This window comes from Oryctolagus cuniculus, chromosome 15 (assembly GCF_964237555.1).
Source record: "Oryctolagus cuniculus chromosome 15, mOryCun1.1, whole genome shotgun sequence".
Lineage (NCBI taxonomy): Eukaryota > Metazoa > Chordata > Mammalia > Lagomorpha > Leporidae > Oryctolagus > Oryctolagus cuniculus.
In genome coordinates this window covers 35626618-35653046 of record NC_091446.1, presented here as the reverse complement: position 1 = coordinate 35653046, position 26429 = coordinate 35626618, and the positions used below count along the sequence as shown (strand labels likewise).

General features: G+C 39.5%; 1 protein-coding gene across 2 annotated transcripts; it reads left to right on the top strand.

Annotated features, from left to right (window-relative positions):
• Nucleotides 1-304: 304 nt before the first annotated feature.
• LOC138843057 (cytochrome P450 2C15) lies at nt 305-23508 on the top strand. Of its 2 annotated transcripts, XM_070057568.1 has the most exons (9): nt 307-521; nt 2010-2172; nt 2366-2515; nt 5054-5214; nt 6457-6633; nt 11263-11395; nt 14695-14882; nt 18613-18754; nt 22966-23508. In XM_070057568.1, exons 1-9 carry the CDS (start codon nt 354-356, stop codon nt 23145-23147), a joined length of 1464 nt encoding a protein of 487 aa, XP_069913669.1. In that variant the 5' UTR covers nt 307-353; the 3' UTR covers nt 23148-23508. The 2 variants fall into 2 exon arrangements, with proteins under 2 accessions (XP_069913670.1, XP_069913669.1); XM_070057569.1 differs by lacking the exon at nt 6457-6633 and having other exon boundaries at nt 305-521.
• The last annotated feature ends 2921 nt before the right edge of the window (nt 23509-26429 follow it).

Genomic DNA, 26429 nt, shown 5'->3' with positions numbered 1-26429 from the left:
AATTGGTCATTAATCATAGACATATAATTTGCATAATTTTCTGTGTCATAATAAAATCTCTATCATGGCTACACTACACATTGAAACCACTTGTTTTGCTTTTTGTTTTTTAACAAAAATTACCAATACATGAGCACAACCCAGTACAACGAAATTAAAATTTCCTGAGTTGGAAGAGGAAATAAAGAGAATATGACTAAAGAATAGTTCGTTTTTATCTCTGTCACAGAGGCAAAGTCCACTTGGAAGAGAGGATAAGGTGCACTGTTGCTTGACACGTCAGAGAAGCATATTAGTGAGAGTGGTATAAAAGCCTGTGCTTCCTGGCTCACAATTATCCCAGGAAGAAGAGAATGGAGCCAGTTTTGGTCCTGGTGTTGGGTCTCTGCTGTTTGCTTCTTCTTTCTCTCTGGAAGCAGAATTCTGGAAGAGGGAAGCTCCCTCCTGGCCCCACTCCTTTCCCAGTCGTTGGAAATATTCTCCAGATAGATGTTAAAGACATCAGCAAATCCCTAACTAAGGTAAGTATTCATTATGTACCTCTTCCTCCTCCTCTATTTCCTCCTCTCTTCCTCTTCCTCTTCATCCTCCCCCTGCTCTCCTTATCTTCATCCTCCTCTTCCTCTACTCCTCTTCATCCTCGTCCTCTCCTCCTCTTTTTCCTCTCCTCTTCTCCTCTTCTTCATCCCCCTCCTCTCCTCTTCTTCACCCTCCTCCTCTTCTCTTCTTCACCCTCCTCCTCTCCTCTTCTTCACCCTCCTCCTCTCCTCCTCATCACCCTCCTCATCTCTTCTTCTTCATCCTCCTCCTCTCCTCTTCATCCTCCTCCTCTCTCCTCCTCCTCCTTCTTCCTCTCCACCTCTTCATACTCTTGACCTCTTCTTGTCCTCTCCTCCTTCTCTCCTCCTCCTCTTCCTCCTCCTCATCTCCTCCCTCTCCTTCAAGATTTATTTTATTTACTCAAAAGGCAGAGTGACAGAAACAGAGGGACAGATAGACAGAGTAAGAGATCTCTTGGCCAGCCTTGTAGTATAACAGGGTAAGCCTCCACTTCTGATTTTGCATCCCATATGGGTGCTTCTTCAAGACCAGGATGCTCTACTTCCTATCCTTCTCCCTAGATGTACCTGGGAATACCTGGGAAAGTAGCAGAGAATGATGCAATTCATTGCACCCCTGCACCCATATGGGAGACCCAAAAGAAGCTCCTGGATTCTAGCATCAGCCTGGCCCAGCCCTAGCTGTTGCTGTCATTTGGGGAGTGAACCAGCAAATGGAAGATATTTCCCTCTCTGTCTATTCTCCCCTCTCTCTGTAACTCTGCCTTATAATTGAACAAACATAAAAAAGAGATCCCATTTGCTGTTTAACTGCACAAAGAGCTGCAATGATCAAGGCTGAGCCAAACCAACTTGGAGCCAGCATCTCTTCCTGGGTCTCCCATGTGCATGGCAAGTTGTTCTTCAAGATTTGTTTTTATTTATTGGAAAGGCAAAGGTACAGAAAGAGACACCGAGAGAAAGATATCTTGGTTGTTCTCTTTCTGTCTTACTGATACTAACAGATTTCAAACTGGGCTGGGCATTAGGCTTACTTGGGATGCTTTCAAGAATATACATTACTAATGTCATATGGCCACCTGGGTATTGATGTCAAGCCACAAAGATTGACTAAGCAGCAAATAGTCTGTAATGACCAGTTACAGGAAACTGAAAATAAATTTGGAATTCTCAAAGTTTATTTATTGACTTGTACAAATAAAATTGTTAAGTGTTTTGGTAGAGAATAACTGTAAACTGCATACCAACTACCACTGTGATCCTATGCCACATCATAGGTCATTCAGAGTGGCATCCATAATAATCACTATCATATTTAGATATAAATAAAAATATTTGAATCCAAGGCATAATAAAGAAATTACATAGACAATGATAATTTCCATCTGAATCAGACACACTATGTGGCTGACATGTGCTTTCTTTGGTGATATTTGTTTCTCTTCCCAGTTCTCAGAACGCTATGGCCCCGTGTTCACTGTGTATCTGGGCATGAAGCCCACTGTGGTGCTGCATGGATATGAGGCAGTGAAGGAGGCCCTGATTGACCATGGAGAGGAGTTCGCTGGAAGAGGCCATTTTCCTATAGCTGAAAAAGTTAATAAGGGACTCGGTAAGTGTGTGTGTTTGTGTGTGTTGTGTGTGTGTGTGTGTGTTAAACAGTGGTAATGAAATGGAGATCTTAGAAAACAGACTTGAAAAGCTCCTCAGACAGAACTTGGTCATCTGTGTGGCTGCCTCATGTCAGCGTCTTCCTACTTGCTGGGATCTCCCTCCCTCCTAGTTTCTGTTTCTCATTCTGGCAGGAATCCTTTTCAGCAATGCAAACACATGGAAGGAGATGCGGCGCTTCTCGCTCATGACCCTGCGGAATTTCGGGATGGGGAAGAGGAGCATTGAGGACCGAGTTCAAGAGGAGGCCCGCTGCCTGGTGGAGGAGCTGAGAAAAACCAATGGTGGGTGACCCTTACCCCACATCACTGACCTCACATTGCTCCCCCGAATATGCTGCCCTGGGAAACCTCGCAGGCTGGGCGGAGCCTTCATCCTGAGGCCTGGTGTCACTCCCATGGTGGGAGGGGCAGTTTGAAGCAGAGAAATCAGGAGTATGTACGGATCTGTGCTGTGTGTACAGCGTGGTTCTACATCTGGTGTGGGTGTAAAAGTTCATTTAATACTCTTCTGTTCCAAGTCAGTTTCTATAATTTCCAATCAGAAATCATGAATATAAGTTTTAAGTATAATTTCTGAAAGAATGGAAAGGCAATATTTTCTCCATAGTCTGAATGCTGTAACCTATTGTAGAACGTTTCATGGTGGAAACTTGGCAAAGGCATATGGTGGCAAAGACCCATCAGCCACTGATGGGGCATGAACCGCCCCTCGTGGGCGTTCACATCTGCATGCTCAGCTTCACTGACATGTCTGAGGTTCCCCAGGCCCAGTGCCTAGTGCTGGACACCAGTGGTGTTGTGTGCAGTTTTGTCTCCCTAGGCAATTCCTAACAAAGTTCCTGTCACTTACTATTCTCTGTAATCACACTGTTTATAAAAATTGCTCTCCCTTGTTGAGTCTATTTCCTCTGTAGATTTATTTCTTTTGAGTAATATAGCCTGTAACATATTTCTGTGAATACACAAACATGAAACGATTTATTTAACAAAATTTCAACTGTTGATAATAGCTGTTTATATTGACTTTCCTTAGCAGAGTGTGGCTTTGTTTCTGCTTTGCTTTCTCTCTGTGTTTATTTTATTTTGTTTGAGAAATTGTGACATATTTTCCTCCCACAATCAGGTCTACTGCTCCGAGATGTGTTGCTCACATTGTGTCTGATTATCAGTTCAGTTTCCAAATTACCTTGTTTTATAATTCTCTCTTCTAAGCAAAGTGAAATACTGAAAATAAGGTTTTCTGTAGGTAACATATCCATACACACATACATCAAAAATACACAGTTCCCAGGGCTTTCCAAATTATCCTCTACATTATTGGGGTAAAAAAAATTTGTCTAAATATGTGGAGTACTATAAATGTTAAGAAAGCCTGACAGAGAAGCAAGTAACTCAGGTATCCTAATGTCCTGTTCTCTACCATGTATTCTGACCACTTTTAATCAAGATGCCCTTTTGGAGGGGGCTTTGAGGTGTCTATAGCTATGAATTTGGGAGCTCTTTACCTATGAAGTTTACTGATCATTTGATTGTAACATTTGTACTGTACAAGTCTTCCATTTAAAGTGAAAACCTCTCCTGCATATTTATTTGTTTATCTGTAAGATGAGAGACTTGGCTTAACTTACGAGTAATTTTTAAATTTTATTAAAACACATTTTGATGTTGGGTATAGTTGTACAGAACAATATGTTAGCATCTACTAAAAGAGAGCTTTTCTCAAGTATGTTAAATATGGAAAGCAATAAGATATATTGGCTGTTCACTTCTCAAGAAAGGAAATTTCTTTAACATTGAAACTCTTGATAAAGAAGACTCCAGTTACTTTTTGGCTTCTGTATTGTGGGATGTATGCTTGAAATAAAAAAACATTAAAATTCTCACTTTACTCCTTTCAGTAAACATATCCAAACTTAGGGTTTCATTATTTATTTTTCAAAATTTTTTCTTTAAAGTGAAAGTCAACCGTTTTGATAGACACACCACACACACACACACATACACACACACACAGAGAGAGAGAGAGAGAGAGAGAGAGAGAGATCTCATCTACTAGTTCACTCCCCAGATTCCCACATAGCCAGGCCTATAATTGAGCCAGAAGTGGGTACTCGATTAGGTCTCCCACTTGGGTGGCAAGAACTCAGCTACTTGAGCCATCACCTGCTGCCTGCAAGAGTCTGAATTGTCAGGAAGTGGAGTTATGGGTGGGGCCTAGTGTTGAACCCATCTTAGATGGTATCATAAGCCTAAAAATTTAGTTTTTGTTTTTTTCTCATATTACATGGATGCCTTCGGCTTTAACAATTTTTTTCTTTTAAGTATGTGAATTTTCCCACAATGTTTCTTTTTCCCTCTCCTCTGGTTCAACACTTCATTTTTCATTATTTGTGACTATTCGTTATTTTATCTATAAGAAGTTTCCTGGCCCACACTATTTTCTGCCTTCCATTTCAGTGCTTTATTGTCTTAAGACATTGTATACATGCATGATTCTGGTTTGAAAACTTGAATTATTAAGTTTAAAACTGTTTTCATTATCCTTCCCAAATAGCAGATCTCTTGTGATAAAAGGGTGCATAAAAAAACAATATTTGTGAATTGAGTATTGGAAATAGCATTATTTAGCCAGCTAGGTTATAATGTCCAACTCAGGCTTACAGTAAAGTGATGTGTTGATTTTATGTGTGTCCTTTTTTTTACTGTCACAGGAATTTGTAGGCAAGACATTGCTTAAAATTTCTAAATTACCAGGAACAAATATAAAGTGCTTCATATCTATATTTTAATGGTGTTTTAAAATTGTTTTCAATCCTTCAGCCTCACCCTGTGATCCCACCTTTATCCTGGGCTGTGCTCCCTGCAATGTGATCTGCTCCATTATTTTCCATAATCGCTTTGATTATAAAGATGAGCATTTTCTTAAACTGATGGAAAAATTCAATGAAAATGTTAGGATTCTGAGCTCTCCATGGTTGCAGGTGAGAGTGAGATCTTTTGTTCCTGACAAGCCATTTATGTTCCTTTATTTGACAGATGCTAAGTTCTATATGGACCAAGTTGTGAAGAGAATGTTTAGATAGCATTGTCAGCAGAGCTGATGTCATTGAACACTGTGAAAGGTGATGGAAACTTTAATTTACTCACAAGAAAAAGAGTGTCCAAATACTGGGCTGGCGTTTATGTCCATTATCTTCTTGTCCAGTGAATTTTCCACTAAACTCCAAGTCCTATTTCTATGAAGCCACTTTGATGACTGGACAAAGAATATCTTTGTTAATCATTGAGCATCCAGGCTGTTATTTTGTTAAAATATTTATGCATATGATGGCAGGATCAGAGAGAGAGGGAGAAACAAAGGGTAGGAGGGAGAGAAGCAGAAGAAACAGAGGAAGAAGAAAGAAGAGAGAGGGAGAGAGGATACCTTCTATCTGCTGCTCACTTTCTGAACATCAACAGAAACATGGCTAGGACTCAAAGCAGCACACATATGAGATGCAGGCTTCACAAGTGGTAGTTTTACCTGCTGCACCACAATGCCGTCATATCCTATTATATATATATATATATATATATATATATATATTATTTTTTGACAGGCAGAGAGGACAGTGAGAGAGAGAGAGAGAGAGACAGAGAGAGAAAGGTCTATCTTTGCTGTTGGTTCACCCTCCAATGGCCGCCGTGGCCTGTGCGCTGCAGCCAGCGCACCGCACTGATCCGATGGCAGGAGCCAGGTGCTTCTCCTGGTCTCCCCTTGGGTGCAGGGTCCAAGCACTTGGGCCATCCTCCACTGTACTCCCTGGCCACAGCAGAGAGCTGGCCTGGAAGAGGGGAAACCGGGACAGAATCCGGCGCCCCGACCAGGACAAGAACCCGGTGTGCCGGCGCCGCAAGGTGGAGGATTAGCCTATTGAGCCGCGGCGCCAGCTTCCTATTATATTTTAAGTTTGTAGGAAATGATTTTTGAAAAAAAATGAGATTCATGTAAAAGTGTGTGAGTCTAGGAAATTAATTTCATCTTTGATCATCTGGTCAGACTCCTCACCCTCAAATATTTTATAAGTATATAGAAATACGACATATTTACACTAAAAGCTTCCTTCTTAAGATGGACATTATTTTATTCATATTTATAGCTGTAATTCCTATTTATAGCAGGGTTTGCATGTATATATGAATACATATACATAGGTTTAACAAATTATTGTACTCTCTTTTAGATTTGCAATAATTTCCCTGTTCTCACTGACTATTTACCGGGAATTCATAACACCTTAGTAAAAAATATTGAATATACAAAAAATTTTATTATGGAGAAAGTGAAAGAACACCAAAAGTCTCTGGATGTTAACAACCCTCGGGACTTTATTGATAGCTTCTTGATCAAAATGGATCAAGTAAGTTGTTCACAACAGCTTGTTATTTGTTTTCTTGTGTATTTTTAGATTCATTGAATAATTATGTATATACAATGGATAGTTAAATGGTCAGGCTGGTTTGACTAGCAATTTACATATCTATAGAATGAATGAACTCCCAGTATCATGAAAAATATTAGGCTACTTTATATAAATTTTGTGTAAATAAAGAATTAAAAGATAAGTTATTTTGTTGTAAAAAATGAAAGCCAATATATATTTCCCATAATGTACATTATCAGAAATGTTCTGAAGACATATAATATAAAATTAAGTTGTTAAATAATTAGAATACCTCATCCTGTTTTTAGATAAAAATAATCCTGCCAAGGAGAAACATAGTGCATATCTCATATACAAATAAACAATTACAAACAATTAAAAAAATCACAAAGTGTCATGGTGTAATGTGAAGATGACATCATCATTGCACATGTGTAAGGGAGAGGGGAACATAGCTTATTCTGAATATCCCACACATTGAAGGAGGTCATTAGAAATTTGCGGTGCAGGACAGGAGAGGGAATTTCAGCTGGAGTGAGTGATGTGTGTGGAGGTGTTCAGTTGTATAATGGGAAAGAATAGGTAGACGGGAGAAATGGATTTAGCTGAGTGTAACACAATAACTTGTACAGACATGGAGACAGAGGTTGGTGTCTTGAAGACAACCTAGGAGCATGGATCATGTCATCACTGCACTGTTTGTTGAAAAGGCTATCTTTTTCCCATTGAATTACTTTGGCACCCTGGCCATAAGTCAAATGAACATAAATATAAGTTTGTTTGTGGGCTGTCATTTCCATTCCATTGATCTTTGTGTCTGTCATCATGCCAGCTGCTGTATCACCCTGAAGTCTTAACTACTGTACTTTCAGGTAAAGAAGTGTGAGATTTTTACATTGGTTGTTCTTTCTTAAAACTATGTTGGCTATATTAGTTTCAATAAGAATTTTAAGACCGGCACCATGGCTCAATAGGCTAATCCTCCGCCTAGCGGCGCCGGCACACCGGGTTCTAGCCCCGGTCGGGGCGCCGGATTCTCTCCCGGTTGCCCCTCTTCCAGGCCAGCCCTCTGCTGTGGCCAGGGAGTGCAGTGGAGGATGGTCCAAGTGCTTGGACTCTGCACCCAAGGGGAGACCAGGAGAAGCACCTGGCTCTTGCCATCGGATCAGTGTGGTGTGCCGGCCACAGCGCTCCGGCCGCGGCGGCCATTGGAGGTGAACCAACGGCAAAGGAAGACCTTTCTCTCTGTCTCTCTCTCTCACTGTCCACTCTGCCTGTTAAAAAAAATTAAAAAAAAAGAATTTTAGGATAAGCTCATAAATTTCCACAAGGACACCCGTGAATATTTAGAGGGATTGCATTAAATCCATAGACCTTTTCAGTATTTTCATGTAAAAATTGAGGAGAAATTTACATAACATGAAATGAACCATTTTACATTTCACACTGGTGTTACTTAGTGTATTCTCAATGCTGTCCAAACACCAACTCTCTACTTTCAAAACCTTTGCATCACTGCACAGAAACCTATCCTCTCCATTAAATGATCTCTCCCCAAACCCCTACCCTGTCAGGCAGTGAGCTTTAATCTGCTATCTGTCTTGTGGATTTGCATATTATAGATACATCAAGTAAAAGCACTGAATATATGTGACCATTTGTTTCTGGCTTCTTTATTTTAGTCCACCATTGAGAGGTTCACTGTGGCACGTATCAGTACTTCATTCCTTCTTTTGTAGCTGGATGGCATTCCACGTTACATGTACACATACCAGAATTTGTTTATCATTTTGTTGATGGATGTTTGTGTTATTATTTTCTTTTGACTCTTGGAAATAATGCTTCTATGAACATATACATGTAGGTTTCTTTATGGACACACTTTCATTCTTCTTGGGTATACCTAAATGTGAAATTTCTGGGTCCAATGGTGACTTATTTCTTTATAATTACCATGGGAATACTGTTAACATTCTAAATCTGTAACAGTCTATTTTGAATTGATGTTAGCTTCAAATTGCATTCATTAATTCTGTCCCTATCTAGCTCCATCACCCCCTTTCTTTGTAATCTGTGGATTGTATGAAAAATATTTATATCATCTTTAGGTAGAAATAATCTTACTTATTTTCCATTTGAATGCATTTATTTCTTTTTCATATCTAATATCTCTGGCCAGATCTTCTAGAGCTCTGTTGAATAGCAGTGGTGAAAGTACACATTGATTGTATTATTTTCCTCCTTTTTATTTCAGAGAATAAGATTTAGGCTTTAAAAATTTAATGAGATTCAGTTTTGTAATTTTTTAAAATATTCTGTATAATGATAAGGAAGTTTATTTGTATTTTCTGAGTCACTTTTTATCGTGACCAGCATTACATTCTTCAAACTTCTGTGGTTTAAAATTTTATTAAGGCATTTCATATATACAAATTAAGAAACATAGTGATTTTTCCCAACTTATCCTGCATCCCACTTGCACTCCTAACTTCTTTTTCCTCCCCCTCCTCTTCCCATTCTTATTTTTTGGGAACATCTATTTTCAGTTAATTTTTTGCTCATAAAATCAACCCTACACTAGGATAAGAGTTCAACAAATAGCATGAAGAAAAAAAAAAAACCAACACTGTTCCTCAATGGTCGAAACAAGGGTTATTCAAAACCATCACATAAAAGTGTCAATTTCACACCTACAGATTATTGAGTTATGTTATTAGTTGCCACAGATTTCTCCTTGACTTTCCCCTTGGAATGCAGTATCTTCAATTTTTTTAACTATCTTTTCCTAGCCTAGAGCAGTAAGCTCCATTCCTATTCTGGCAACTTGAACTCTTATTGCAAATGCTTTTTAAAAATTTTTTGAGATGATTTTTTTCCACATTCTAATAATGGGTTTTCCTACATTGATTGCTTTTCTTTTAAACACCCATGAATTTCTTGGATAAATTCAATTTGATCAGGCTGTATAATACATAAAGAATTTTAAAGTGTTGCAAAATACACATAACAGAAAAGTTTGTTAAACTAATTATTTTAAGAGGAGCAACAGGCCGGTGCCGTGGCTCAATAAGCTAATCCTCTGCCTCTAGTGCTGGCACACCGGGTTCTAGTCCTGGTTGGGGTGCCGGAGTTCCCCTCTTCCAGGCCGACTCTCTGCTGTGGCCCGGGAGGGCAGTGGAGGACGGCCCAAGTCCTTGGGCCCTGCACCCACATGGTGCACTTTGTTTTGTAACTATCACCACCATCCATACTAGAATTATTTTATTCTATAAAACAAAAACTTCATATCCATTTAATAATAATTTCTTGCTCCCCAGTCCCTGTCAACCACCATTCTACTTTCTGTCTCCTGGTATTAGCTGTTCTAGGTACCTATAACTGAAAACACAAAATGTTTCTCCTTCTGTGACTGGTTTTCCTACTTAGCATTACACACTGTATCTTTTTATGTTATATCCAGTAACATATATTTATAATTATGCTATAATAATTTTATTTAAAATTACATAGAAACTAAAACACTTATATTAAAAACATAAAAATATTAATTTTTACCATTACCTCTATAGTTACTCTTTTTTAATTTTTTTCTTTAAACATTTATTTATTTATTTAAAAGGCAGAGTTACAGACATTATGAGAGAGATCTTCTATCCACTGGTTCACTCCCCAAATGACTGCAATATCCAGAGCTCAGCCAATCCAAAGCCAGGAGACAGGAGCCCAAGCACTTGGGCCATCTCCCACTACTTTCCCAGGAGCATTAGCAGGAGCTGGACTGGGAGTGGAGAAGCCAGGACTTGAAGCGGTGTCTATATGGGAGGTGACTTTACCTGCTACCCCACAGTGCCAGCTGTGCATAGTTACTCTTAATAGGAATACTTATGTCTTAGTAAGTCTTCAAATTCTGAGTTTCTCTTTGTTTTTCCTTATTTATTTTCTTTCTCATTATTGTTATATTCTACTTTTTCACACATATTCTTGTAACTGTATTTCATTCTTTGTATATAATTTCCTTCAGCTCTTTGAGCGTTTTACGAATTGAAATTAAAGATTTTATCCTAAGACCAATGACTTTGTTTCTTCAGAAATTATTTCTGTAAAATCATTTTTTAGAAAGATTTATTTATTTAGTGAATTGAAAAGCAGAGTTACAGAGAGACAGAGGCAGAGAGAGGGAGAAAGTCTTCCATCCATCGGTCCACTCCCCAGAAGGCCACAATGGCTGGAGCTGTGCCGATTAGAAGCTGGGAGTCCAGAGCTTCCTCCAGGTCTCCCAAGTGGGTACAGAGGCCCAATGACTTGGGCCATCTTCTCTTGCTTTCCCTGGCTATAGCAGAGATCTGGATCAGAAGTGGAGTAGTTAGGACTTGAACCGGAGCCCATGTGTTATACCAGGACTGCAAGTGGCGGCTTTATAAAATAGATAAAATGGATCTTTAAAAAAAAAAAACAGATTATGCTTGTGAATAAATAAAAGAAAATGTGGTTAATACTCTCTTAAAAAAACAGTGGGTTCATTTACATCAAATAAACTGTGAGTATTTTGGATTTAGTATGATATCCTGGCGAATAATTTGTCAAATTGCATCAAATCATTCCTAGGAAAACCATTTGGAGTTCACTCTTGAAAGCTTGGTAACCACTGTGTCTGATTTGTTTGGAGCTGGGACTGAGACAACGAGCACAACGCTGAGATACTCCCTCCTGCTCCTGCTGAAGCACCCCGAGGTCGCAGGTATGACTCAGTGAGGAGCAAAGTGGATTCAGGAGAGAAGCTAGGGAGCCGTAGCTACAGTCCTCCACCTGGTTTGTGCTAGAGGAGTCTGTGCCAAAAACTGTACTCTGTGCAGTGTAGTGATCAGAATAAAACAGGGCAACGTTGTACAATGCAGGAGGAGATCCTAGAGCAGTGGAGACAGCATGGCAGGAGGAAGAGCAGTGATGTTCAGGGGCTGTGCTGGATCTCATGGGAGTGATGTGTGGCAGGCACAGCATTGCATTTTCTTTTCATAACAAAAAGACCCCATTGAGGGGTAGGTATAGTCTAGCAGCTACATTTCCTCATTCTGACAATTCAGTGCTCTGATGCAGGGAAAAGGACAAGGAAGCTTTTCTTACTGAAAACCAACTTGAAATTCAGCGAGGCTTCATGAGGTAACTCCAGTGTGGGACGTATTCAAAAGTTTAGCTGCATAAGACAGGTGTTTCCTTTCAGTCAGAAGATGCACCAAAGTAATGTTATTACAACAGAAGTCTATTGCCCTAAAGCTTGCCTTGGATAAAACAATATTGGGAGAGGTGATGTAAATATCATATTTCTTAGACAAATTCATTTAGAATGTTATCTGGAAGAAGTTTAGTTTTGTATGAGGTAAGATAACACATTTTTTCCCTTGTGCAAGCTCCCACTTATCAGACAACTGCACAATTACAAATGTGAAATAATGCTTTAAAGTGGAAGGAGGTGAGTACAGGAACCAGCTCATAACTCTCCAGTAAATGCCAGAAACTCCCAGAGCAGTTTCAGAGATGATCATTGGCTTGCAGAGAGGGAGAGGCTGTAACCCAAGCGGGGCAGAGGAAGGGTCATCAAGGAAGAGAAGCTAGTCTGTGTCCCTATACCCCCAAGGGTCAGGATTTGGAAATCCCAAGTGTCAAAGAGGGTAGAACAAGAGGCTGAGACATGGGGCTGTCCCTGTCCCAGTTTCCCCACAACTCCTCTTCTCAGCTGAGTGAATTTCCCCTCAGGAAAAGAGAGTTCAATTTCTGGCGACACCAAACCTCAGAAGTCCTGTATTCTGGGACAGAGGAATGAGGTACAGGCTGCAATGGGAGGTGTGGAAACTCCTGGAATTCCCAGACCTTGAAATTCCTGAAATTCAGCAGCCCCTCCAGAGGGCAATTAGCTTCAGTGAAGACCTCCATATTTTGCCTTCTTGATAGAATATTATTTCCAAGTCTTGGGCAAAGTAAATGAAATAAAAACATCCACACTATACAAAAGGTTATGAAGTTTCAGAACAGGAGAATAAAAGAGAGAATCATCATCCATTTCAGAGAAATACAAAGTCATATTTAAAAGATTAGGACCTAGAACAGCATCAGAATTCTTACGAATAATTATTATCTCATTAATAGAAAAAGGGTATCTTTAAACCTTCATGTTTGCAAAAAAAATTTACTTATCCCATTTTCCCAGAAAAGCACTAGAGGAGGTTCTCCATCCAAATGTCAGAAACCACATGACAAGTTGTAGGATCTAGGAATCAGAACTCCGTAGGATGGTAACGTCAGGAAGGTGCTGATACAAGGCCCCGGAGATAACTACTGCAGAGTGGACCAGGCAGATAGGCTGATGTGCGTGGAGACATCTAAAACAAGAATGACGTGACCAGTAATCTGAGGTTTACCAATTACCAGAGAATTATTACTAGAAATTTGAAATAAGTCTCTGACCATCAGGAAATTAATCTTACCAGGAGGTAGAAAGTTGTAAATTGAAAAATGGTGACAAAATTTCTCCCAAGAAAGTAATAAAAACAAACACAGAGAATTTTCTCACCAGGAAACTATATGTGATCAAAAATGATGAAAAAAATGAATGCTGGGTGACACCGCAGATCACTAGGCTAATCCTCAGCCTGTAGCACCAGGAACCCGGGTTCTAGTCCCTGTTGGGGCGTTGGATTCTGTCCAGTTTCTCCTCTTCCAGTCCAGCTGTCTGCTGTGGCCCGGGAAGGCAGTGGAGGATGGCCTTACTGCTTGGGCCCTGCACCTACATGGGAGACCAGGAGGAAGTACCTGGCTCCTGGCTTCAGATTGGCACAGCGCACCATCCGTAGTGACCATTTGGGGGGTGAATCAATGGAAAAAGAAGACTTTTCTCTTTCTCTCTCTCTCTCTCTCACTGTCTAACTCTGCCTGTCAAAAAAAAAAAAAAAAAAAAAGAATGTCGATATAACCAAAATGTGTGGTCTAAATATATTCTGCTAAATGGAGTGACAGTTGTGTGTGTGTATTTGTGGTCATGTGTATATATATGGGATAGAGATGGAGTTGAAAATTCTCATCTGTCTTACCAGAAAATATTTCAATATTATGTAAAAGTGAATAAGTAAGACATGCTCATTTTTTTTAAGATTTTATTTATTTCTTTGAAAGTTAGAATTATAGACAGTGAGAAGGAAAGACAGAAAGAAAGGACTTCTGTCTGCTAGTTCACTCCCCAGATGGCCTCAACGGCCGGAGCTACGCCCATCTAAGCCAGGAGCCAGGAGCTTCCTCCGATCTCCCACACGGATGCAGGGGCCCAAGGACCTGGGCCGTCTTCCACTGCTTTCCCAGGCCACAGCAGAGAGCTGGATTGGAAGAGGAGCAACCAGCACTAGAACCGGTGCCCATATGGGATGCCAGCGCCACAGGCGGAGGATTAACCTACTGTACCATAGCGCCAGCCCTGACATGCTCATTTTTAAGAATTATAATTATAACTTGCAGGAGAAGCTACAAGAGTGCTCAAAATGGCTACATTGGGAAGTAGGAGGATGATAGAGTACCACTGCAAATATACACACATTCCAAAACATGCAAATACATACACACACTCCAAAAATTAAAAAAAAAAGTGCATTTCAAGCACACACACACACACATACACCTGTTGTAATATAATTTAAGCTCCATGCATTTTCGAATTTAGATTTGATTTCTGTTTTTCTTTCTTCAAGGGCAGTGTTTTATTGATTTATTTATATTCTGATTTTGGGGGGAGCATTTTATTACTTTTATTTATGATAGTTTCATATGTACATTTATATGGCCCTGTATGTACCAATATATCATAATGGTACTTTGTAGGAGAGTGCATTGTATCTGTTTTATGCTAACTCATCTTATATTTCAGTTGTCTTTCTGGTCTTGTAGTTTACAATTGTGTTAAGATACTTTCATTAAGGTTCATGAAACCCTAAGTAGTTATGACAAATGAGCCAGTTTTCTCATTTTCCCCATTATTTCTTACTTGTGTTTTACCAGCTAAAGTGCAGGAGGAGATTGAGCGTGTGATTGGCAGGCACCGGAGCCCCTGCATGCAGGACAGGAGCCGCATGCCCTACACGGATGCTGTGATACATGAGATCCAGAGATACATTGACCTCATTCCCACTAACCTGCCCCATGCAGTGACCAGAGACATTAAATTCAGAAACTACTTTATCCCCAAGGTAATCTTGTTTCTTTTACATTGAACTTCAGTGCTCTTAAACTTCCCACATCCACAGTGTGGTTCCAGTCCCCTGCCCACATCATGCGAAAGTAGTGGAAAGTCCCTGTGTGTGGTGTCCTGATGGACTCAGTGCTGTTTCCCTCAGATTTTGTGTGGCAGTGTGTGTCTTCCAAATTGCTCCCTCTTTAGCATTGTTTTGCCTACTCTTAGGTGGTTACATTTCCAAATGAATGTTAAAAGTATCAGTTTGTCAATTTCCATGTTTTTCAATTTTTATCAGTGTGACATTAAATCTCCACAGAAATTTGGTAGGAGTTGGCATCTTAACATGTTGAATCTTTCCATTTGTGAATGTAATTTTGATAACATTGGTTTAGGCTCTTTTGCACTTTCTCAGTAATGTTTTGTTTCCAACAGAGTGGTTTAGAAATCATTTCTTAGCTTTTTATCTTGGATAATTAAACTTTTGTTTTTGTTAGAAATATTTTAAACTTTTTTCCATTTTTAACATTATATATTGAAACATACCAGATTTTCTTTTATTTTTTTAAGATTTACTTTATTTATTTGAGAGGCATTGAGAGAGAGAGAGAACTTCTGTCTTTAGGTCCACTTCCCAAGTGGCAGCAAAGCCAGGGCTGTCCAGGCTCAAGTCAGGAGACAGGATGTTCCTCTGGGTTTCCCACATGGGTGCAGGAGACCAGGCACCTAGGCTAATGTATGTTGACTGTATTTTCCTCACTAAATGTACATATTATAAATAAATACACATAGTTGGATTTGAATGACTACTTATTGTTTGGGAACCTCAGTACTTTTATTCATGAGATTGTGTGCTGTAATTTTTCCTCCTGTAGAATTTTCTTTTCAGATTTTTGACACAAAGAATGATAGCATCATTAAATTTATGTGAAAATATTCTCTAACATAGTTCTGTTTTTTAAATTTTAACTTTTTTTAACAGACTCAATAAGTTTTATTGATGCAAACCTAACAGCATAATGATATTATAATTATAACCCCTTCATTCCTTACCTCTCCCTCACCTCTCCCTCTCCCACCCTTCTTCCTTTTCCCTAATTTTTTCAGTTTCTGAGATTGCATATTTTAAATTTACATTACATTAAAAGAAACTTACCAAGTAAAAAATAAAAAGGCCTTATGTTAGTGGGAATATAGATAATGGCTATAAAGAAAAATTGAATGGAAAAATGAACATTTCACCCATATATTGTACCTTTTAAAGTAATCATAGAGCAGTAAAACTGTTGTAGTATAACATTATTGCCACACACCCCCACATCCATTCTGCCGCATTTGTCTTGTTTCTTCCACTTAATTGTATCTTTGCAATGATAAAGTTCTGGTTGAATAGCAGACTTTATATAGGAACGAATACAGAATTTCAGATAATGTTTACCTTCATATAGATAAAATTCTTCTTTCCCCTACTAGGTAGTATGAATGATATAACACTTCCTGCCCTGATTCATAGGCCCTAATGAGCTATGAACACAGTTGAAAACTGATTGTAGGTGTTAGCCTACCTTTCTGTGGTTCACAGATTTCTGGAATCTTGAGAGTGATTTTCATCCTAACTGCTTCTGACACCTGTTTTTTAGTATTTATTCAGGCTTTCTAGCTACTATGTGACAAGCTAATCTACTTGAATTGAAGGTATACAATTGTTAAAATTCATGTAACTAAATCTTTTTTCATGGGGAAAATGGGATGGATTAGCATGCAATTTTTAATGTCATTCTGTGGAAAAGATGGAATTTCTGACTTTAGCAGGGTGTGATATGGTTTGTCATGCTGATGACAGATTGAGTATGAGGGTTAGGATTTCAGTCCACTGTTTCAGCAAAGCACACTATGAAAATACTTTGTTTCTTCATATTGGAGGCTGAGAATAATAATGAGACTTTTTTTTCCTCTATAACTAACAAAGTGGAAAGTAGACTGAGCAGTGGGTTAGAATTTTCAGTCTCCCTCATTCATGGCATCAGCTTTAGGGGACCTGCTGGAGGGGACTGTTGTACTTGCTGGCTGACACTCATCCCTCAGGGTCACCCTGTGGCTGATATCTTTAGAGAACGTAGTGCTCCCAGGTATGAGCCACTCATTCCCTTTGCACTGGGCAGTGTGATGTAGAAATCTGCAGCACTGCATGGATGAGTCTACTGTCGCACAAATCAGTTGAATGATTTCTTCCACCACAGGCTAGAGCCACTGATCTCATGGAGATAATGGTCTAGGACTGAAGTTAGCATTTTTTTATGTGATTGGCCAGATAGCAAATATGTTCCATTTTCCAGGCCATAGGGGTTCTGTGACAGCCCATATAGAATGGAAGTAGTCATAGACAATGTGTAAATGAATGAGGATGCTTTTTCAATTAGTATAGAAACTGAAATTTATGTTTAGACCAATGGCCTATTTTATGTTGATTCTTATTTATGCTGTAATGATCAGGCTTCATTTTTTACTTTATAAGTGTCCAAATTGTTTGAGTAATATTTGTTGAAAATATCTTTTTTATCTTCCTTTTTATTTTATAAACTGTAATATATGTGTATATAAATATATATAGTTCAAGAAGTTTGTGGAAAATGAAAGCAAAATATAATGTATATTTTCCAGCAACATTTAAAAGGCTCTCGTAGCTTCACATATGGTTGTATATATGAAGTGTGTATATATCTGCTTTTATATTCGTATATTTATTTTTACATCAACACTTTAGTATGTATGTCCAATAACAAGGGTTTTTTTTTTTCTCTACAATGACAGTAGCACTCACACTTAGGAGTTACTGATGCAATCGTATTTTATATGGCCTATATTCAAATTTTTCTAGAGTATCATTTGAAGTCTTTAATAGTCATTTGCAATTCAGTATCCAGTCAAGGAACAAGCATACAATTTGATTATCTTGTCCCTTCAGTCTCCTGGAATCAAGAACACTTCCATTCCCTTTGTTTATTTCCTTCAAGACCTTGTCCTTTTTGAAGAATTTTGGAAAGGGATTTAAAGATATTTTGCAGACTGATTTTTTGTGGTTGTTTTTGACAAATTAGATTCCATTTATGATTTTGCAAGAAAGCACGTAAGTGCTACGTATATTCCCTGAACCATAGTGGTGAGCTGAGCCACACCACGAGTTAAGATTAAACTATAATAAAGATCGCCCTCATTTTTAAAATGAAGAAAAGCAAACTGTCCAAAAATGATAAGTAGTCATGGGTTTCTACTTGCTACTGAGCTTGCTTTCCTTTTAGAAGAGGTGATTTTTAAGCAGGTCAGATGTTTATTTGCATACATCCTGTGAACAGGTTTCTGGACCTTTCACAAACCAACCAACTTCTGTCTGAAACCACACATGTGAGATGTGTGAAAACTGAACTGAAGGACATACAGCAGCATGTGGCAGTGGGAACCAGAGTCCAAGCTTGATGAGGAGCACAGTCACAGGTTTTGGCACCCACCCACCCACGTGCTCACATCAAAGATGCTGTCACAGGGCATTTAGCAAAATCACTGCCACTTCTACAAATTCATCTCTGCTCTTTACTTGGTCTGTGTGGCTGGGGATGTGACTGATATTCCAGGGACTTGGGCTTCCCCTTCTGTTGATCAAAAATTGTCTTTCATGATTTCCACTGTTTGTTTTTTTCCAGCTCAATGACTTCTTTATAACTTGAATTATTTGTGTCTGTTTTATACAGGGAATGAACATCATAACATCACTGACATCTGTGTTACATGATGAAAAGGAATTTCCTAACCCAAAGGTATTTGACCCTGGACACTTTCTGGATGAGAGTGGCAACTTCAAGAAGAGTGACTACTTCATGCCTTTCTCAGCAGGTAATTAAATTCATATCCATGGAACTTCAGAGAAGAGGTATTCCATCAGTTGGTTCACTACCCAATTGGCCGCAACAGCCAGAGCTGAGCCCATCTGAAGCCAGGAGCCAGGAGGGAATCTGGCATTTTTCTCATGCACATTTTAGAATGTCTTCTTTATGCTTTATTTTTGAAAGCTTGACCAAAATGTGTCCTGATTAAGATCTCTTCTGATCATTTCTATTTGAGTTTTATGTGCCTCCTATACTAGTATGTCCCAATCTTTCTCCTACTTAATAAAGTTTTTTTGCTATGGGCCTTTTAATCCATTCCCTCTTTCCACACCTTTTGGAAGATTTAAGACACATATGTAAGGTTTTTTGAGAGTATCCCATACATCTTGAACACTATTTTCAGTTTTTCTAATTTCTTCTTCTTGAATTTTTTGGCCCCATCAAGATATTTCCAGAGACTTGTCTTCTAGCACAGAAATTGTTTCTTCTGTCCCACCAAGTCTGTTGCTAAGGTTTTCCATTGTATTTTTTTTTTATTTTACATATTGAATTCCTGTTTTTTCTTCAATATCTCTATCCTCTGGTAAAATTGTTCATCCATGTCAAATATGAATTTCTTTTTTTTGACTTTTATTTAATGAATATAAATTTCCAAAGTATGGCTTATGGATTACAATGGCTTCCCCTCCATATCGTCTCTCCCACCCACATCCCTCCCCTTTCCCACTCCCTCTCCCCTTCCATTCACATGAGGATTCATTTTCGATTCTCTTTACATACAGAAGATCAGTTTAGCATACATTAAGTAAAGATTTCAACAGTTTGCTCTCACACAAACATAAAGTGAAAAATAATAGATGATTTTTTAAATGATGATGAAATCAGATCAGACCTATTGTCATGTTTAATCCCAGTGAGAGTCAAGTTGGGAATTGATAATTTCTTCTTCTTCTTCTTTTTTTTTTTTTTACAGAAGATCAGTTTAGTATACATTAAGTAAAGATTTCAACAGTTTGCACCCCCATAGAAACACAAAGTGAAATATACTGTTTGAGTACTCATTATAGCATTAAGTCTGAATGTACAGCACATTAAGGACAGAGATCCTACATGAGGAGTAAGTGCACAGTGACTCCTGTTGTTGACTTTACAAATTGACACTCCTGTTTATGGCATCAGTAATCTCCCTATGCACCAGTCATGAGTTTCCAAGGCTATGGAAGCCTTTTGAGTTCACCGACTCTTATATTGTTTAGACAAAGTCATATTCAAAGTGAAGGTTCTCTCCTCCCTTCAGAGAAAGGTACCTCCTTCTTTGAAGACCTGTTCTTTCCACTGGGATCTCACTCACAGAGATCTTTCATTTAGGTTTTGTTTTTTTTTTTTTTTTTGTTTTTTGTTTTTTGTTTTTTGTTTTTTGTTTTTTTTTTTTTTTTGCCAGAGTGTCTTGGCTTTCCATGCCTGAAATACTCTCATGGGCTTTTCAGCCAGATCGAATGCCTTTAGGGCTGATTCTGAGACCAGAGTGCTGTTTAGGACACCCACCATTCTATGAGTCTGCTGAGTATCTCGCTTCCCATGTTGGATCACTCTCCCCTTTATTTATACTATCAGTTAGTATTAGCAGGTACTAGACTTGTTTATGTGCTTCCTTTGACTCTTAGTCCTTTCATTATGATCAATTGTGAACTGAAATTGATTACTTGGACTGGTGAGATGGCGTTGGTACATGCCACCTTGATGGGATGAAATCAGAATCTTCTTACTGTTTTTGTGCAATTTTATGTTCATTATTTTGAATTTCTTTACAGGAATTTCATCAAACGCTTCATCTTCACATTTTAATATTGAAGTATTGTTGTGTTTCTTTCAGAGAGTCATCTTGTCTTCCTTTTTCATGTTTCTCATATTCCTGTATTTATTTTTAGGCATTTGTGGTTACACTTGTGGTTTTTCTCCTCTGAGAAAAAGCAGAGTTAGAGAGAGGGAGAAATATATAGTCAGAGGGAGAGAGACAGAGAGAGAGAGAGAGAGAGAGAGAGAGAGATACTAATTTTCCTTTTGAATGTTCTCTTCACAATGGCCACAAAAGCCAGAAAAGGCTCTGTCAGGCAGAAACCATGGGGCAGGTACTCCATCTGAGGCTCCCATGTTTGTAGCAGAGGACCAAACACTTGCATCATTTTGCGCTGCTTCCCCAGGTGCATTAGCAGGAGGCTGGATTGGAAATGGAGCAACCAGGACTCAAAGCAGCACTCATATGGGATGCCAGCATCTCAGGTGGTAGCTTACCATACAGTGTCACAATGGCTGCTCCAAGAGCCAAATAACATTCTGTTATCAGCTGGAACCACATGGTTCCTCCTCTGGAACTGGTAATTTTCCTCTTTGTACGTGATTAGGAGAACCACTTCCGGTGTTTATGAACTTTCCTTGCTCACTGTGTATACTCATTGTTGACAAGGTTACTGGGGCTTTGGGCTGTTGACACATTTCTCCATATTGAGAATCCTAAATTATTGGTTGATTGCATTCTTCCTATAGACACGTAATGGTGGTACCTAAGAGTTCTTCCTAGATGGTAAAAAGTGATTAAGACTTTTATCACACACCATGATAAAGATATTTAACTCCACGCCTTCATTGAAATTCTTCTATAGTTTTCCCTCACCTTGAAGTGTCATGTATAGAGATAAAGCACAGGACAGAACTCAAAGAACTCACACCAAATTGATGACTTTTGTTGAGTAAAGGAAGGGAGAGAGGGAGGGAGGGGGGTATTTTTAGTGCCATGAGAGAAGGATGCATAGTCTGCAGGGGGTAGGGAGGAAGTATATGGAGAAAAGATATATGATTCTTGCTCTCTTATACTCAACTGTGAGGCATAGAATGGAGTATCCAACATTGTAATACCAAAAATAACTTTTCATCTGCCTCAAAAGAAGTAGACATCATGACCAGAAGAGAAAGGTAGCACAGTATTAAGGAGATATTGAACGGAAAAATCAGAATGGTCACTCTAATTGGAAGATGTTTGAAAATCTGCCAAATAACCATGAAGTTAGGGAACCAGTGGAAATTTTTCAGGATACCTGACAATGATTCCAGAGCACCCTGCTATTTTTCCAGTAATTGTCATATGTCTTGGATATTTATCCATATGTCTTCAATATATGTGCTTCCTTAATCCAGGCCTCTCGTTTCTTTATTCTTATGACCTTAGTAGTCTATTTCATATGTGGCACTGTAGATACCATGTTGACGTTAGAGACTGCTTTGATGATTCACACTTCAGTTTTCAAAAGAAAACAAAGAATTATGATTCCAGGTGATTCATGCTTCAATGAATCATAGACATGTTGTTGTGGATCCATATTAGAGGGCAAGAGTTTTCAGTCTGAGTGATCATAATGCATGCAAAAAGGAAAGGGAACTTGACTTGGGTCTTGAATGTAGCATAAGGAAACTGTTCTTATTCAGTCATTAAAAATAGTATAATGCAGGCCGGCACAGTGGCTCAATAGGCTAGTCCTCTGCCTGTGGCGTTGGCACACCCGGTTCTAGTCCCAGTCAGGTACCGGATTCTGTCGCAGTTCCCCTCTTCCAGGCCAGCTCTCTGCTATGGCCCGGGAGTGCAGTGGAGGATGGCCCAAGTGCTTGGGCCCTGTGCCCACATGGGAGACCAGGAGCAGCACCTGGCTCCTGGCTTCAGATCAGCACGGTGCACCAGCCGCAGTGCACCGGCCGCGGCGGCCATTGGAGGGTGAACCAACGGCAAAGGAAGACCTTTCTCTCTGTCTCTCTCTCACTATCCACTCTGCCGTTAAAAAAAAAAATAGTATAATGCAAAACTTGAAACTTGATTGTGAATCAGAGATTGATGAAAAATGTTTATAGCTAGAGCTAAGAAGAGAGGTGGTGTGGGAATCAAATATCAGGGAAGCAAATGATGTTTGGGTCTCTCAAAATACATGGAAATTTGAAATGTCAAATGAGCAGTGATAATTGAATTATTAATGGACTAATTCACAGTGTTGATGTTCAAAAAATATTTCTGAACTAGTGATTGTTAACCATCCACACATGAATCCACACACCCGTCCATCCATCCATCCATCAATAACTGAACATTCTCTTTCTACCAGTTATAAACACAGTGTTTGTTGCATTAACAGTTACACACTGGAAGTGATTACCTGCTGTATTTGTTATTTTCAGGAAAAAGGATGTGTGTGGGAGAGGGCCTGGCCCGCATGGAGCTGTTTTTGTTCCTGACCTCCATTTTGCAGAACTTTAAACTGCAATCTCTGGTTGAACCAAAGGACCTGGACATCACTGCAGTTGTCAATGGATTCGCTTCTGTGCCACCTGCCTACCAGCTCTGTTTCAATCCTGTTTGAAAGGGGACAAACTGGCTGCCGCTGTGCTGTTGTCTGCCATCACCCTCTCCTCAGAGGTGTGTCAATCCCTTCCTTTATCAGAGGCATCCTTTCTAACTTCTCTCACATCTTACTGTTCCCTCAGACCCAGTGAACACACAACCTCCATTAAAGGAATTTTGTAGGGTCATTTCACAAGAATGTCTGCTGTTCCCTATATTCTCCAACACTTACACAGATTTCCACATTGACTAATGTCTATCAATACTGCTTTGCCAAATATTATCACTGTAAAACAGATTTAATATTTAAATATGACAATTTAGACCTGTACTTCAGTCTCCACATTCTAAATTAAAAAAAATAAATAATACTAATCCTAGGGCCAGTTCTCTGTATTCTCTTCTTTTGTGCATCAAGCAGGTAATAAATAAAAGAAAACAGAGTCCCAAGAGGTCACACCCATCTTCATGATGACAAGCAGTGAGAGGGATGAAAGGGAATGAGGTAGAAAGCTATCTTGTCTGAGTATTACCAAGAGTTATTGGAGGTGTCATTTCCAAAGAGAGAAACTATTTTTAAATATTTATTTATTTGTTTGAAAGTCAGAGCTACAGAGACACTGAGAGAGAGGGAAAGGGAGGGCTGAGAAAGAGAGAGTGAGAGAGAGTTCTTCCACCCACTGGCTCACTTGCCACATGGCTGCAATGGCTAGGGTTTAGCCAGACCTAAGTCAGGAGCTTCATCTGGGTCTCCCACTTGGGTGGCAATGATCCAAGCACTGGAGCCCTCTTCTCTTCTTTTCATGGTCCATTAGCAGGGAGCTGGATTGAAAGTGGGACAGGAAACTGCATACAAACCAGTGTCCACATGGAATCCCAGGGTTGCAAGCAGTGGTTTTACTTGCTACACCAATTGCTGGCCCCTAAAATAAACTATTCTTAGAGCAGTTCTAACCTATAGGGAAATTTGAGAAGATCATCTTAAAGGAAGGTGAGCATTAGCTTTTACAATTCATGCTCCTTCAAGGTGCTACTGTGAGCATAAAACAATAATATGGAATATTATTTTATTCCTTATATACAATTTATTGTCAAGTATGCATATACACTGCTGTATTGCTAATCATATGTTCTGAGTGCTATTTTCCAGATTAAGATCAAAATCCATGGGGCCGGCGCCATGGCTCACTTGGTTAATCCTCTGTCTGCAGCAGCAGCAGCATCCCATATGGGCACCAGTTCTAGTCCTGGTTGCCCCTCTTCCAGTCCAGCTCTCTGCTGTGGCCCGGGAGGGCAGTGGAGGATGGTCCAGGTGCTTTGGCCCTGCACCCAAGTGGGAGACCAGGGAGAAGCACCTGCCTCCTGGCTTTGGATCGGCACAGCACCGGCCATGGCGGCCATTTGAGGAGTGAACTAATGAATGGAAGACCTTTCTTTCCGTCTCTCTCTCTCACTCTCTATAACTACCTGTCAAATAAAAAAAAAATGCATGGATAGCCTATCATGGATCTCTGTACAAGACAGGGGCTTTAAGCAGGGACTTCATTCTGTTGGGGATCTGTGCTTGAGAGAATTGCAGCAGAGGCTGAAGATACTCCATGTAGATTTCACTGATGATAAGGGAGCATTTCTCAGTACTTCTGGATATCCGTGGTTGAAGTAGAAGGTGCTGTGATGATTTGAGTACTCACTTCTCTCTCCGTTAAGGCAGAATTTTTTTTCTCATTGGTCATCACAGCAAGACAAGAAGCCTGGCTTTAGCATTCCAACATTAGCTGCAGCATTATTAAAACTCACAATGAGTTTTGTTCAGGCTTACAAGGAGATGAAAATTCAGATATATCTAGTTACATGGACAGGCCCACACCCCTGCTACATCATGTTGTATGTGCTGTGGCAAAAAATCCTGGAAAGAATTCTCAGTTTACAGAATAACAGCAGTTAGTGTCAATTTATGCAAGAAAGCTCCATGTTATGAAATATGAAACCACTTCCTCCAAAACACAGAAGAAGTCAAAACGCAATAGAATTTATTAAGGGAAACTGATGAAAGACTCAGGATTTCCACAGTGAGCTGTGGGACCTGTGTGCAGAGTCAAGCCACTTCTCTGCAGGATGGTTACTCAAACTCAAAAACCTAGAAGCCTCTCTAGGTGAAGAGAATGCAGGAAACGTGGTGGAAGCAAGAGATGTAGAGAATGCTGACCACCCAGGGAAGGGCACAGAGTCAAGTCTGCATTTAGACATTCCAGTGTGCAAGAACACATCTCACACTGACATGCACTGAAGAACAGGAGAAAAAGCCTACTGGTCATTATAAAGATGTCCAGTCATAGGAACAACTTGAGGAGGGATAAAATAAAATGACAATTTCATGAACAGTAAAAAGGGAATATTGTAGGCACTTGCTGGCTAGGCAGACATTCACTAGAGGCTAGAGACAGGACTGTCTGAATCCAATGATTCAATAAGCACTGAGTTTGAAAAGCCAAATACAATCCCATGGAAAACAACTCAAAATCTAGAAAGACAACTGGAAAAAGCCACTTTTTAGTCTTCTCAGACTTTTCAGACACTGACCTTGGCCTCTACTCAGATTTTCACTACTCTAATACAATAATCCAAGTACTAACTGGTTGTGGAATTTGTCCCCAAGGCCTAAGGCCATGGACAAGTGCCATACAGCTTGCATTTTGTTTTCACTAAAATACTATCTCATATTTCTGACTTGTGTGCTCTGACATCTGTCTGTCTCTCCACTTGTTCCATTGCCCTCCTTGGACTCTACCCTGTGTTTTAATGTTTCATCATTTCTTTCCCCTCCTTTCACTCATCCTCCTATTTTTCCTTTCTCTTCACAAATGTTCACTGACAAGTTGACCACTGGGTGTACATACGGGCTTGAGTGAGCACAGATTCAAATCCTATTATTAGAATTAGGAAACATTGTACAGGCTGGAGGTTCTCCAAATCCCTCTTATGTCAGTTCCAGCTTCCCTATGGTGAGGCATCAAACAGCCTAGTACAGGTCAGATTGAAGCAACCCCCACAGGAAGAATCACTTTCTTGGCACTTATGACCACCACATTACCAAAAAGAGGCACATCAGTAATTATGGGTGAGCAACCTTTCACATCACCAACAGAAGACAGTATGTTCAGATTGGACAAAGAGGAAGAACATCTTCATTATGAATGTGTCTTGTCTCCACCTATCTTCTTCCTTGAGCTATCCTCTCTAGGACTTCTGCAGTCTTGAGGCTCTTTGGTTCCTGGTTTGAAATGAGCTGTGCAGAGGACAC